The following is a 15,065-nucleotide window of genomic DNA, read 5'->3' on the forward strand; positions in this document are numbered from 1 at the left end:
CTGAGTGAGCCCAGGTTGGCGTGGCTCTTGTCAGAGTCTGTTGCTGGTTCTTTTGTGTTTTGAATAAATAGACATTTTAGCTTTTATTTTCTCTGCCACCACCCTTTTTTTTTGACATTTTAATTTTTCTTTTAATCTTTTTTTTTTTAAAACATCTTTATTGGAGTATAATTGCTTTACAATGCTGTGTTACTTCCTGCTGTATAACAGAGTGAATCAGCTATATGTATACGTATATCCTCATATCCCCTCCCTCTTGCGTCTCCCTCCCACTCTCCCTATCCCACCCCTCTAGGTGATCACAGAGCCCTGAGCTGATCTCCCTGTGCTATGCGGCCACTTCCCACTAGCTATCTGTTTTACATTTGGTAGTGCATATATGTCCATGCCACTCTCTCACTTCGTCCAAGCTTGCCCTTCCTTCTCCGCCACCACCTTTTTTCTGGGTAGTGAGTATGTGCTTTTACAAAAACAGCAAACCTGTTTGTTTAAAAAGTCAGGTAAGATCTGAGGGTTGGTGTTGTTGACAGACCTCTTCAACTCGGATGCCTGGCAGTGTCATCCCACCACCCCTGGTCCGTGGCGGGCAGCAGACGTCCTCGAAGTTAGGGCCACAGGCGAGCTCACAGGTCGTCATGCCCCCACTCGTCAGGGGGGCCCAGGTAAGCAGAGTGAGGGCTTAAGGGAAGCCCCAGGCAGCCTCCACCTCTTGGGAATGAGCCTTCCTAGTTCTCAGGTTGGGGGCTCTTTCCCTGTGGCGCCCTCTGTCGTCCCTCTCGTTGACTTGTCTCCCCCCACTACACCCTAACAGCAGATCCACAACATCAGACAACATTCCAGCACAGGGCCACCACCGCTCCTCCTGGCTCCCCGGGCATCTGTGCCCAGTGTGCAAATTCAGGGACAGAGGATCATCCAGCAGGGCCTCATCCGCGTCACCAACGTCCCCAACGCTAGTCTGCTCGTCAACATCCCACAGGTGAGGGTCATATGTGTGCCCCGCAGCTGCCCCTCTGACAGCCCACAGTCCTGGGACCCAGTCATGTCTCCAGGGTGGCTTGGCGTGACTTGCCTGCTTCCTTGGAGCCAGGTGAGGTCTTGGATAATCCAGCCCCGCAGACGGTGTTACTGTAGCTCCTTGGAGCTAGTTGGTGCATGAAAGTCGTGGGCAGGAGTCTTACGTTGCCAACTGCCATCTAGCAGAGGTGGATAGCTGCCGAGAGTGGGAAGGGTGGAGATCTGAGCTGACATAGGGAAGGCTCAGGGTGCGGCACCAGAGCGCTCCGCACCCTCCCCCTCTATAGGCACAAACGTGTGGAGAAGGTCTGCAAATGTCCTTTCAGCACCAGGGCATCTATTCTTAGCCACGCATCCCTTCACCTCCGTACAGAGCCTCTGAAATGGGGAGGGTTTGTCGCCACCCAACAGAGCGGGGGCAGATGGGGCCAGGGGTGGGCAGGCCGAAGCATGATCCTCACTGACAGATGAAATTACTGGGTTTGCAAGGGCTTTTGTTGATGTGCAAGTTAGCTTCTCTTCCTCCTTTGGCACGGTGCATCCTTGCCCGCCTTGCTCAGATAAGATCATGGCCAGCAGGGCTCTGGGCAGCGTCCCTGCCTCTTCTAAAGTCAGGTTCAAGTACAGTCTTGCCACCCAAATGGGGACGTCCTGGGCAGGCAGTTTCTTCCACACCATAAACTCGGATTAAATTACTACCGTGTGCCATACCCTGTTCTCGTGCCATGAGGATGGGAACCAGGCAGGCAGTGGTGGATGGATCCTGTGGCTGTGCTCCCTGTGGGGCCAGGGGAGCCTGCAAAAGGGGCAGGGAGGAACTGGCTGGTCAGAGGCTGGAGTAGACAGGCCAAGGTGCTGTGATGGCATCCTCTGTGGTGGGGAGTTTTGCTCCGCTGTGGAGACCCCATGGGCGGGGTCTGGGCAACCGTCCTGGGCTCCCTGAGCCCCATGATGTGTTACATACAAGTTGTCAGGTGTGTGCATTTTCCTGGAGATGGTGTACACAGCTTTCCTTCTATTTCCAGAAGTGTCTTCAGTGCCACAAAGCTAAGCACACTGGCGTGGTCAGCTCCAAGTTTGGGGGAGAGCATTTGATAATGTTGGGTGACAAGTGGTCTGGAGCAAGGAGATGGTGATGGTGGAGGGTCAGCCACTGGGGTGCAGAAGATGATAAATGATGCAGGAGCAGTGAGGGTCAGGAAAGGTGAAGTGCAGGGGCACACAAAGATGCTCATGAGGGAAATGCCATTGATGCCACAGTGAGCCACCTTTGCAACCTTTTGAGGAAGGAGGCCACCCAGACCTGTGCTGGGAGGAGAGCCAGGCCATAGTGACAGGAGAGTTGCCATGCTGCCTGGGTGGGGGACAGTTGCCAAGGGGCTACCCACTGTCATGGTGATGGCTTCATGGGTGTCCTCAGGTGGCAAAGTGTAGCAAATTACAGGTTTTAAAGTTAATTGGATATCAGCTAAACCTCAACAAGTGTATTTATAAGATTGGTCATCTCATAGGGCAATTAGTTTAATGGCGGTTTTCCTGTTGCTTGTTGATGTCAAGCAGCTCTGAGTTACTTTTTACTTAAAAAATTTTTTTTTATTTTTGGCTGCATTGGGTCTTCGTTGCTGCGCGCGGGCTTTCTCTAGTTGCAGCGAGCAGGGGCTTCTCATTGCGGTGGCTTCTTTTGTTGCGGAGCACGGGCTCTAGGTGCGTGAGCTTCAGTAGTTGTGGCTCACAGGCTCAGTTGCTCCGCGGCAAGTGGAATCTTCCCGGACCAGGGCTCAAAGCTGTGTCCCCTGCATTGGCAGGTGGATTCTTAACCACTGCGCCACCAGGGAAGTCCTGAGTTACTTTTATAAGGATTTGTTAGCATAGCTAATGGTGCTGATGACCTGGAGCTACTTTTATAAGGACTTAGTGTAGCTAAATGGTGCCGACCTGGGCTGTGGGTGCCGTGGTTGGGCTCTCCTCAGGGTGGGTGCCTCAAGCACCCTGACCAGGTCATTGTCTCCCAAAAGCCCTCCACAGCATCGCTGAAAGGAACGACAGCCACTTCTGCTCAGGCCAACTCCACCCCCACCAGCGTGGCCCCCGTGGTCACCTCTGCTGATTCTCCAGCCAGTCGGCAGGCAGCTGCCAAGCTTGCACTGCGCAAACAGCTGGAGAAGACGCTGCTTGAAATCCCTCCACCCAAGCCCCCTGCCCCTGAGATGAACTTCCTACCCAGCGCTGCCAACAATGAATTCATCTACCTGGTCGGCCTGGAGGAGGTGGTGCAGAACCTGCTGGAGACGCAAGGTGAGGAGGCCCTGGGCCTGGGGCCGTTTTTATTTCTTGCTGCTGAAGTTTCCATCATGCAAGTTGTTTTCCATGCATAGCACATGTTAGCATGTCTGCTGTGTACCCACAGCTGTGGGGCGCATTGTGGGTGACATCTTGTCATTAGTTATTTGCTTGCTGTGAGGTTTAGATAATTTCTTTCTTTTTCTTTAAATTAATTTTTATTGGAGTGTAGTTGATTTACAGTGTTGTGTTCGTTTCAGGAGTATAGCAAAGTGAATCAGTTATACATATGCATATATCCACTCGTTTTTAGATTCTATTCCCATATAGGTCATTACAGAATATTGAGTAGAGTTCTCTGTGCTATGCAGTAGGTCCTTGTCAGTTATCTGTTTTATGTATAGTAGCGTTTACATGTCAGTCCCAATCTCCTGATTTCTCCCTCTTGCCCTAGATAATTTCTTAAACATACCATAGGCGCCTTCTTTCTGATGGGGCCACTTCTGAGAGTTGGGCAAAGGTGGAACTCTGCAGAGCCTCGAGCACTCTTAGTCTCCAAAGTGGGAGAGGGACACCTATGCCCGGGCCAGGATCATTTTATTTACCCTCCTTGGAAGTAGTTTGGAAAGCACACCTGCATGTTAGAGGGTTTTAGGAATAAAAGTATAAATAAGGTAGTGAGCAAAAACGGTACTGAAAGGTGAGAGGTCAGGTTGGCCCTTTGGGAGCCTCCAGCAGATGCTAAACTGAGGACTTTCTGCCCTTAGATTGAGCTCGTGGTGGCATTTATTAGGCAGCCAGCCTGAATCCCCGTCGCACGTGATCTCGTCAGATGCTCAGAGCTGAGGAGGAGGCAGAGCTGTAACCTCTTCAGGGCAGGGGATGACCAGGTGGACTCCACCTGAGGGACTGTGGGGCACCAGAGCCAGGCCCAGTGGGGAGAGGTGTGGGCTCTGACACAGCCTGGATGTGTCTGGATCCCTTCAATGACTCCTTTATGATGAGGTTAAGTTGGCAAAAAAGCTGCTATAAGGCCAATGCAGTACGGCAGGCAGGAGGCCTGAGTTACGAGGCGATGCCTACCCATCCTACGCTTGCCTGTGCTGGGCACCCGCTCTCCCAGACCAGTCTGTCTCTGCTTGTTCTCATCAGGGGTCTGTCTCCCTCTCCTGTTGTCAAAAAACAGGACCTAACTGTGGGAGGAGGCTCTGAGTCCTACTTGAGGTGTCTCTTGACACTTCGCAGAGCCACAGGTGGACACTGAGTACAGCCCTGCACTGGTGTGTCTGTTCTGGCACTGGTCACGCAGGCTGCAGCTGCCTGGGAAGCAGGTATCCCATCCTCTGGGGTTGGATGTGTGGAAGCAAAAGTGCCCTTGTTACCAGAGCGTGTTAGCTGTAGGCTGGGGGCTGGAGCTGGGGGCGCAGTGTAGACCCCGAGCCTTGGGCAGCTTGGGCAGGCAACATCCCATCTGCTCCGTGGAGTGACAGGTCCCCCCCCTAGAGTCAGATCCTGCACAGCCCCTCAGCAGTTAGGGGCAGCTTGGCCAGGCCCAAGGCGGGATGGGGAGGCTAAGGGTCTCTCGGCATCATGGTCCATAATGCCAAGAGGCAACTAAACTCAGGAGTGCTGGACACAGAAAAGATAGGAACAGAGTGCAAAAGGTACCCCTTACTGCACATTGGATGGCAAACATATATACATTGAAGAAAGTATCGAGGGCTTCCCTGGTGGCGCAGTGGTTGAGAGTCTGCCTGCCGATGCAGGGGACACGGGTTTGTGCCCTGGTCTGGGAAGATCCCACATGCCGCAGAGCGGCTGGGCCCGTGAGCCATGGCCGCTGAGCCTGCGCGTCCGGAGCCTGTGCTCCGCAACGGGAGAGGCCACAACAAAAAAAAAAAAAGTATCGACCCCACACCCCAGCAGGTGCTTTTTGTGGCTTCCCCAGTCACCCCTCCTGTAGCTGATCAAGGAGCCACCAAGTTCCCATTTCCCAGGGCAGCCGGGTATGTGTCCTGGCCCTGCCACTGACCAGCTGTGCACAGGTCACTTCAGCTCCTTGGCCTCAGTTTCTTCCTCAGAACAGTGGGGTGGGGGGCGCCCCTTAGAAGTTTGCTATGAGAATTGGACACCCTGATACCCACAAGGCACCAGGCACAGTGCCTGTTAGCATAAGCACTCACCCAGATGACTGGTCCTCTGTTAACTCACCCACTAGCAAAGGTGCCGTCACCACAAGGTGGGGGCCTCGAGTGGTCACCATCTCCTCTCCACTGGTGACGCAGTATGGGAGGGTTGGAAATGTCTGCACTGTGGGTAGGAAAGATGACTGGGAGAAGCCAAGCTGACAGCACTGATGTCTTTGAGAGTTGGTATCAAGGGTGCCTAACTCACAGTGATTTCTTGAGTGCTTCAACTTTGCTTCTGCCAGCAAAGCCTCCCGAGGCTGGCCCAGTGCCCACACACAGTTGGCACCCAATATGTGTTTGCCTAACGAACACTGACTGAGGCTTTGGTGTCCTGATGCCAGTTGGGCCACATGGCCCAGGGTGCTGCCTCTGCTCTGCCCTCATCCATATCCCACCTGGGGGTAGTCCGGGCTCCTACTGTGGTGTTCCTGTTCCTCTGACGTGCGGCACACCCATCTCTCCCTGCAGCGGGCAGGATGTCAGCCGCCGTTGTGCTGTCTCGGGAGCCCTACATGTGTGCACAGTGCAAGACGGACTTCACGTGCCGCTGGCGGGAGGAGAAGGGCGGCGCCATCATGTGCGAGAACTGCATGGCATCCAACCAGAAGAAGGCACTCAAGGTGGAGCATACGAGCCGCCTGAAGGCCGCCTTCGTGAAGGCGCTACAGCAGGAGCAGGAGATCGAGCAGCGCCTCCTACAGCAGGGTGCCGCCCCCGCGCAGGCCAAGGCCGAGCCTGCTGCTGCCCCACACCCTGCGCTGAAGCAGGTGAGAGTCCTGGTATGGGAGCCAGAGCTATGGCCTGGGAGCATGGGCTGGGTGGCCTCGCCTTCCAGGAGAGGGGCCTCGTTCCCTTGGCAGGGAGTTGTCGCTAGCAGGCAGGATGTTCAGACATTCTCTCCCACACTCGGCGATCATCTGCCTGGTTGTTAACTGTGCGTCTAAATTGCATTTAATGGTGGTGTTTGGTGGTGAAAATACTAATTTGCAGTTTCTTTAGATTTTGTAGCTTTCACTTGCAGTGTGCCGGCTGACAAGCACTTCTTGTTTAAAAGGACTTTTCTGAAAGCCACATTGAGATACAAAAGGGGCGTTTGGAAGAAATGTTCTAGCTAAATTAAGGAGAGAAGCAAGTTTGAAATCAAGTTTTTTTGGCTGCTTTTTTTTTTTTTTAATGCTTTGCTTTCCCACCCCCTATAGACCCAAAGCTCCCTGTTGGCAATTTTTTGTGTCCTTGGAAGTCATTTGTAATTCACTAATAAACACATCTTCTCAAGATCCCTACGTAGTGGGTGGCTGCGCTGCCCTCAGGAAATGCCTATCCTGTGGGGACTGGGCCTCAAGCGGCCATAGCTGCTGCCCTTTGGTCACTCTAGGTCACCCTTGGCCAGACTCTGGACAGTGCTGACCTCGATTTCAACCCCCATTTGTGTAGGTCATAAAACCCCGGCGTAAGTTGGCGTTCCGCTCAGGAGAGGCCCGCGACTGGAGTAACGGGGCTGTGCTACAGGTCAGAACTGCGGTGCCGGGAGCCCCCTGCACCGAACCACCAACCGGCCCTCACATCCCAGACCGTGACCACGTCAGTCGCCGACTGTCACACTGCCTGTGTCTGTCTGTGTGTGTCTCTCTTTCCCTTCCTCCTACCCTCCCGCCTCGGTGTAACTTACCTAGTCTCCTGATTTTGGACTTCAGGGATTCCGTGTGGGTGGGAAGAGGTCAGCCAGAGCAAGGAGCGGCTGCGCTGAGCATCTTGCCCTCTGTTGCCCCCTTCCCCACACAAGCTGTTGCACCCTCTCTCCACTGTAGGCCTCCAGCCAGCTGTCCCGGGGCTCGGCCACAACGCCCCGAGGCATCCTGCACACGTTCAGCCAGTCACCCAAACTGCAGAATGCAGCCTCGGCCACAACCCTCGTTAGCAGGACCGGCAGACATTCCGAGAGAGCCGTGAGCGCTGGCAAGGGCAACGCCACCTCCAACTGGAAGAAGGCGCCCCTGAGTACAGGTGGGCAGACCCCGTGGGGCTCGGAGTAGGGACCTCGCTGGGGTTGGGTCCATCCCTTCCTTATTTTTAACAAAGACGTGCACACGCGCAGGTAATGGCACAAAAGGGCCCTGAACCTGCAGATGTGCTGCCTCAGACTCTTCAGCTTCATCCCTTCTGTTCACTAAATAGGATGCCCTGAGCAAGCGATAGCCCTGGGTAACACTAATCACCCTCGGTGTCTCCACCCTCTACACCCAAACTCTCAGCTCTTGGCCCAAAATGGGGGACAGAACCCGTTCAGGCAGTGCCCCCCACCCCCACGCCGTCAGTGGACCCTGTGAGCATAGATGCTCATTTTGCCAACTCACCCCCTCTCCCTTCCAGCCATAGAGAATGTCTGATTCTGCTGTTACAGTGTATTGATACCTTTCACGGCACACTGACTTCATTTCTTGCTCACCCAGTGTCCTTCATTCCCTGCTCTCTGGGCACCCTCTTCCCAGCCCCTCTGGCTTAGACAGGTCAGATGGTACAAAGTGCAAAACAGAATGAGAAAGCAGGCAGGAGGAGGGGACCCTTGGGCGGGGGCTGAGATTTCAACTGAGGTAGGCAACAAAGGCCCCTGAGGAGATGGCATTTGAGGAACAACCGGGGGAGGTGGAGACCCTCAGGTGGTCACTCCCCAGCCTGCCACAGGCCCACCTTCCCTGGGTTGTCCTTGGGTCATCCCCCATACCATTTGTCCTATTTTTTATTATTTATGTGCTGGCCTTAGGATGAAAGTTAAATATGTCTTGTGTCCGTCAGTAATTGGACAGTGAAATGTAGGCACAAAGAGCTGAGAGGAGGCGATGGGTGAGAGGTCTCATTGGACCAAGTGTCCCATCTCCCTCCTCACCCCCACGCCGGGGTTGCTCTAGGAAGAAGAGGCGCCATCATGAGATCCATCTCACTAGTCAGAACTGGGAAGTCTGGGTTGTTGGTGGAAACAAAACACAGAAGCCGGCTGTGCACGCAGCTGACCATGAGTTATAAACATGCCCAAATGTCAGAGCCATCTAGAGGAGAGTGAGCTCGGGGGAGTTCATCCAACTGCAGAAGAATCTGGCCCTCCTGGAGAGCAGAGAGCATTTGTAAACAAACCAGAGATACTTTTGTTCAGCATGTTTAAGATTACAGCTAAGAACTCATAGACTGGTCAGAAGTTCCTTTTCTGGGAAATTTGAAAGTACATGAGATAAGTGGGGAAAGTCAAATATGAGAGTACGCATGTATGCACAGTGATAGTACCATGTAAAAACTTCGTATTAAGGGTAACATTCGAAAGAGAATCTGAAGGAATAAATAGTTGCTGTGTTCAACGATCTGTGGGATTAGACATGAAAGTGTCATGGCTTAAGAGCAGCGTTTCTCAGAAGAGTTCTGCTTGGGCTCCTGGTTGCCCTGGGTTTCTGGATGTGGCTTTCTGGGCAGGACCTAGCAGCAGGTTTCTGGAGTGCTGGCCTTGGATGCACAGGGAGGGTTCTGTGGTGCATTTGACTTTGGAACATTTATTCCACAAAATATATTAACCCACCAAAAATATTTCTGGGTAACACAGCGACTCTGGTCCCTGCTGCAGCTGAGACTCCAGGGCAGTCCTTTCCCGCAGGCCAGCCCAAAACCTAAGTGTGCCGGTTGGAGGCTGGTGGGGCGGTGGGGGGCAGGGTGGGTGTGGGTGTGTGATACTTGAGGAATTCCCTGGCTGTCCAGTGGTTAGGACTCGGCGCTTTCACTGCTGGGGCCTGGGTTCAGTCCCTGGTCGGGGAACTAAGATCCTGCAAGCCGTGCAGCACACTGCCCTCCCCCCGCCCCCCAAAAAGAAGTGATACTTGTTCATTGTGGAAATTTGGAGAATACAAAAAGAGAAGATAATGGCAGTGGCCATTGTCAACCCCAGGAGAACAAATGCTGCACTTCAGGACTTTCTCCTCCCCACCCCCCCTCCACCTCTTCACTCACATGTCACACATGTGTAAATGCCAGCACATATATAAGAAAAAATAGGAAGTACCTTACAGAGGGATCATGCTGTATTTAGCATTCTGTGTCCCTCTTAATGTTTTAATGAGAGAATGTTACCATATCATTAAAAACTTTGAGGACAGGATCAGTTGTAATGACTGCATAGTATTGCATCATACTGGATCGCTCATTTGCACAGTTCAGTCATTTGCAGTTTTTCAGTGTTCTGTATAGTACTGTAGTAAACAACTCAGTTTTCATAGTTCCGATAGATGACAGAATCTCTGATTATTGCCCCACGTGTAAGGTTACCATGGCAGAGGCTGGGAACATTGTAAAAGCGATTGAGTTATTAAATTCTCTTCAGCTTCAAGGCTGGTATTTGAACCACCTTTGCTCAGTGGGCCCAGCTGAGGCTGGGGTCCTCCCAGGAGCCTCCCCCTGACTGGGGCTGTTGTGGCCTGTTGCTCTGTTCTGTTGCAGGCGGGGCCCTTGCATTTGTCAGCCCGAGCTTGACGGTGCACAAGACCTCCTCAGCTGTGGACCGCCAGCGGGAGTACCTCCTGGACATGATCCCGCCACGCTCCATCCCCCAGTCGGCCACGTGGAAATAGTGCGAGCCGGGCCCAGTGGAGAACAGGCTCCCTCCTCCCTCCCACCTGGCCCCACCACCCTCCACTCGGGAAGACACCCTGCTCCCCGAGAGGGCGAGTAAGCGCCGGCCGCGCTGCGGAAGTGAGAGTTCCGATCTTGGCTGCAAAGTCTCATCGACGTGGGGGGACCACTTCACAGGTGGACCAGGATTATTACTGGGGACCTTTCCCATGGGCTTTCTTCCTTTCTTTGCCTTTAGTTTGCCCAACACCAGCAGAAAAGCGGACCTTGGGGGCTAGTTCTGCTCCTCGCCCTCTCCTTCGGCCCCCTGAAGGGCACATGGACGGCTCACCCTAGACACTGTGACACGCTCGGGCAATGGCGCCCGGGGCTTCTGAAGTTGAGCGGAGCATTCTGTTTTGTTTTTGCTTTTCCCTCTGTCTTAGCCTCCTAATCTTTGACTGCCTTCCTTCATGGCAATCTCTAGGTTGACAGATTTTTTTTAAATCACCTCATGATGATGGAGTTTAATGTAAACCGTGCAGACCTTCCTGCCAAGCACGGCCCCCATGCCCTGGAGGGTGGGCCTCTGACCACCCAGCCCTTGCTCCAGCAGAAGGCCTCTGCTGCTGCTTGTCCCAGAGACCCCCGACCTTCCACACTTAAGCAGAAGAACAAACTGCAACCCGGACCCAGCCAGAGAGCCCGGGATCCTGGAAGCCGAGAACCGTCAACAGAGTAGGGAGGAGAGAATCGGCAGCAACATCCAGAGCCTGAGCGGGAAGTTGGAGGGGCTGGCTGTTGTGTTTTTTTGTTGTGGTGGTTTATTTTATTAAATTCTTTTCTTTTCCTACTTACTTTGATGGACAACATCCTAAGCCCTGGCCTGTGCTTCTGTCAGGTGTGTCTGGGTGGGGAGGCGCCCCTGCACCCCCACCCCAGACTTCAGGGTTCATGTTTGGGTCTAGTTTAGAACCTTCCCTTAAAGCAGGGCCATGCTGCCAGGGTTTGCCTTCGGACTTTTTTTTAATGTCTTACAAAGGATCAGGTCTGCTTTTAGTTGTGTTGTGTTTTGGTTTCTCCCACTCCTTACAAATCGGTCCATGAGGAAAGGCAGAAGCTGTTGTGTGTGTGCTGCACGTGGGCCAGCTCTGTGCAGGTGTGAGGGTGTCATGTGTATGCGCACACGCGTGTGTAGATGGGGTATGCTGCTCCTCACTTCAGCCCCAGCCCTGGTTTTACTATCCATGCAGTTAGGGACTTAATTTAAAATCCTTATTTTGTAGGGCCACCTTCTTCGAATACACTGCTGCAACATTCTAATAAAGGCTCATTTAACCACCGCCGCGCCCCCCCCCCATGTTGTGTGACTATCAGTGTTTAGAGGACATTTTTGACATGCCGTAGAACTAGTTTTCCAAAGCATTCTAATTTTTTGTTGTGTAAAATCCTAAATTTTTCATTGATTTTTGTTTTGAGTACATAATGTAGATGGGCTGAAGGAGGGGAGGGCAGGAGAAGGGTGGCTTTCATTCCAAGATCCAGGGATTTGGGGGAAAGGGGAAATTGACCTTCAGGAGGGGTGGGGGAGCGGGGAAGGGTGTGTTTTTACACCAAAAAATCAAGAGTATGCAAGCATTTCTATTCCTCTCATTTTTCTGTGTGCCTGGCAAATAAATACCTGTCTTATACTACTCTGAGCTGTTAGCTCTCTCTGTTCAATGACATGGGCCAAATTTTCCAAATCCTCCAAGGAGTGCCCGCTGGCCTCCCCTGCAAACTGACCTCAGTCCTATGCAGCAACTCAGGCGTCTGGGCCAAGGTCACCTCTGCACTGGGAGTGCACCATCGTTGTTGCACCCCCGCGGGGGCTGACTGGGTCTGTGACTCCAGGGCTCAAACTGAGCCACTTGCATTGGCCCCGAGCCCCGTTCCCATCAGAACCTCACTCTCCACTATGCTCAGGAACCACCTCTCCTCACCTCACCTGGCCAGACTTCTCCAGGCTGTTGAATAGGCCTCGTGAGTTCAGTACAAACTGACCACCACAGGCAGAGGATGGGATGGCCGGGCCCTGACCCTGTCTCTGCCTCCTGCAGCCCAGCATTTGCAGGAACATTCCCATAGTAGGACATACTGTGACATAAATGTAGCTTTTTAAAAGGGGGTCAAGAACGTGAGATGCCTTAATCTTCATTTCTACTGTCTCAAAACTTCTATCTCCCCCCTTTTTTTCTTTAATTTCCCCTTTGCAGTGTAACTTCTATAAGCCTCAAGTGCATGGTTCTGTGATGAAATTTATAATGTTGCAAGAAAAGGCATTAAATACCTCTCTGAATACGGGAAGGATATTAACATTAAGGGTATTCTCCCAGCCCCAAAGCCCACGCCTCAAAATTGGCTACAGTTCTGAGAGTTTGTAGGCTGAGAGGATCTGGTTCCCAGGAGAACCAGAGAATGTGGGAGCCTCCAGTCCCAAATGACAGTTGTAACTGCCCGGGAATCTGTGACAGGAACCCCTGATGGCAACTGGAAACTATTCAAAATGTCAGCTGTTCTGTGGACTCGGGTGTGGGGTTCACCAAGCTCACTTCCCCATCTGAAGTGGCTGCCTGTGTGGGCCCGAGTGTGCACGTGGATGCTCTCACAGATAACTGTGTGTCCACTTGGAGCTGCCCACGGCTCTGGCCATCCTGACCACGTCATGGGGACTCCAGTCCTCAGTGTCCCATGTGTACTGTTGGGACCCACACCTTTGACAAGGTCAACAGTGGCCTCTCCCCGGGAGGCGGGGAGTGGGGGCTGGGGGTGGGGCAGGGCGCGTCTCTGGTCCTGTCTGTACTATAAGATCTTCAGGAAGCAAAAGCTCACTCCAGTGCAGAGGGAATGAAAGAGGCGACAGTACACCCCTGCTGCATCCTGTGGCTCCTGTGTCCCACAAATCACTCTCCTGTGGGCGGAGAGACACGGGGAGGAGTTTTCTATAGAAATAATACGTTATCATCACAGGGGTGTAAATAATGGGAAAGACAGTCCTTGCTGCTCTGCCATATGGTTTTTCTTTGATGCCTAGTTATGCTGCACATGGCGTTTGCCTAAAGAACTTGGACTGAGCTTTTTTTTTTTCTTAAAGGACAGCTAAAGTTTTATAATCCTTAACAAAGAAAAGTATAATAGTCACACTAGTGTAGGGTATTTGGGAGGTGGTTTGTTTTGGTTGGGGGGAGGAGATTGTCACTTGGATTTATTGTGACTCTAAGTCTTTGATAATAAATGTTTAAAAAAATAATCTCCCACCAAACCGGAACAGAAGTTCCAGTAAACAAAGACGCTGGAATCAATGGCTATACATTGTGTCATGAGGAAGTTTTAGAATCTGAAGGACAATAAAGAAATGGATGATGTGTTGGCTGTATTTTTTTTTTTTTTTCATCCCCTCAGCCCTGGTATCCCACGTTTTTGTCGCGGCTTTGGGGCAGCTTGGAAACTTGGGAAGGGACAGCAGGGTGACCCTTGGTTGATGGGGAGGCAAAGGAAAGGAGAGGACACCTTCTTGGGCTTCTTTCAGGCCTCACTTGTCATGGGTATTTAGTCTTCCCCCAACTGGGTTCCGCACCCTTGCTTCTGGGCCTCCATTTCCACCAGAACCTGGGGCTTTGTGGCCGGTTTACCCACAGCGCTGGGGGAGTGCAGTGAGAATGTAGTGGGTTTTGCCCATCGGCCTGTCTCCTAGCTAGCCATCACCAGCCTCCACCCCAGAGTGGTGGGCTTTTCTGGATTGGCACGGCATTGGGTGTCTGCTGCAGGACATGATGTTGCAGGTGTAGATTCTAAGCACAGAGGGTGGGAGCCACCCGGCTGGCTCCGAAATGAACAATTTCTGGTGAAAATTTGTTTTCAGAGGTTGACACACTTTCAAAATTTTATTCACAAAAATGAGACTTGTAAGCACTGGTGAATTCCAATGTGCAGTAAACGTCACCCTGTTTTCCTAGGTGCTTTTATTTACTTATATATTTTCTTTCTTTTTTTTTTCTTTTCTTTTTTTGCGGTACGCGGGCCTCTCACTGCTGTGGCCTCTCCCGCCGCGGAGCACAGGCTCCGGATGCGCAGGCCCAGCGGCCACGGCTCACGAGCCCAGCCGCTCCGCGGCACGTGGGATCCTCCCAGACCGGGGCACGAACCCGCGTCCTCTGCATCGGCAGGCAGACTCAACCACTGCGCCACCAGGGAAGCCCTACTTACATATTTTGCTGTTTCTTGTTATTGGGGCATCTCTGCCTCCAGCCTCCCCAGTGGCCATGACTAGCCTGGGCAAGGCACAGAACTGGTACAAGACATGACTGACATTAAACGCAACCCTGTCCTGCTCCACCCGTGACACATGATGACTGGTGCCCCACACCCCGACACTGGCTGAGAGAAGCCCACTTCCGGGGTTCCACGGCCAGCCTTCAAGTGAGTCTTTGCTGGATTAGGCACAAGCTCCTCCGTGGACAGAGGGCAAGTCTCATGCATCTTCTCCAGCTAACAAATGGGACACCAGCCCTGGTCCCTGAGACCTTGTCCCCTCTGAACTGAGTTGTGGGTGTGGCCGTGAGGCAGGAGGACCCCAGGCCCATTGCTTACACAGATCAATCAGTGGACAGAAAAAGGCATGTGCCATGCCCCAGGCATTGGGATCACACCTTGAGACACGGGTGAGGAGGGAAAGAATGGGGTATCACGGGAGGTGACCTTTTTAGGCCAAGTCTCGCGTGAAGGGAGGGGAAAAGTGGTGCAGGGAGTGGGAGCAGCCTGTGCAAAGCCTCAGAGGTGAGACCAAGCAAGGCAGGTGGAGGACAAAGGAGAGTAGTGTGGCTGGACCTTGGGGGCAAAGGGAGAAGGATGTGGGTTTTATTGAGTGAGCAAGTCATTTCCCCTTTCTTAGCCTGTTTCTTCCTCTGCAAAATGAGGGGGTTGGGGCCACAGCCTATTTGAAGGGAGTGAGGGGAG

At 52.7% G+C, this 15,065-nt stretch overlaps 1 protein-coding gene across 9 annotated transcripts in view; it reads left to right on the top strand.

Annotated features, from left to right (window-relative positions):
- The window catches only part of GATAD2A (GATA zinc finger domain containing 2A), a 100,668-nt gene extending 87,191 nt beyond the window's left edge, over nucleotides 1-13,477 (top strand). For 4 of the 9 annotated variants that reach the window (XM_024767278.1, XM_024767279.1, XM_024767273.1 and 1 more), the window contains 7 exons: nucleotides 531-662; nucleotides 812-979; nucleotides 3,033-3,312; nucleotides 5,955-6,253; nucleotides 6,921-7,067; nucleotides 7,295-7,490; nucleotides 9,960-13,477. In XM_024767278.1, the coding sequence (XP_024623046.1) occupies nucleotides 531-662; nucleotides 812-979; nucleotides 3,033-3,312; nucleotides 5,955-6,253; nucleotides 6,921-7,067; nucleotides 7,295-7,490; nucleotides 9,960-10,090 (1,353 nt within the window). In that variant the 3' untranslated portion in view covers nucleotides 10,091-13,477. The remainder of the gene's footprint in view (nucleotides 1-530; nucleotides 663-811; nucleotides 980-3,032; nucleotides 3,313-5,954; nucleotides 6,254-6,920; nucleotides 7,068-7,294; nucleotides 7,491-9,959) is intronic. The other 5 variants (XM_024767280.1, XM_024767274.1, XM_024767276.1 and 2 more) reach the window with 5 other exon arrangements.
- The last annotated feature ends 1,588 nt before the right edge of the window (nucleotides 13,478-15,065 follow it).

This window comes from Neophocaena asiaeorientalis, unplaced genomic scaffold (genome assembly GCF_003031525.2).
Source record: "Neophocaena asiaeorientalis asiaeorientalis breed wild unplaced genomic scaffold, Neophocaena_asiaeorientalis_V1.1 scaffold87, whole genome shotgun sequence".
Classification (NCBI taxonomy): domain Eukaryota; kingdom Metazoa; phylum Chordata; class Mammalia; order Artiodactyla; family Phocoenidae; genus Neophocaena; species Neophocaena asiaeorientalis.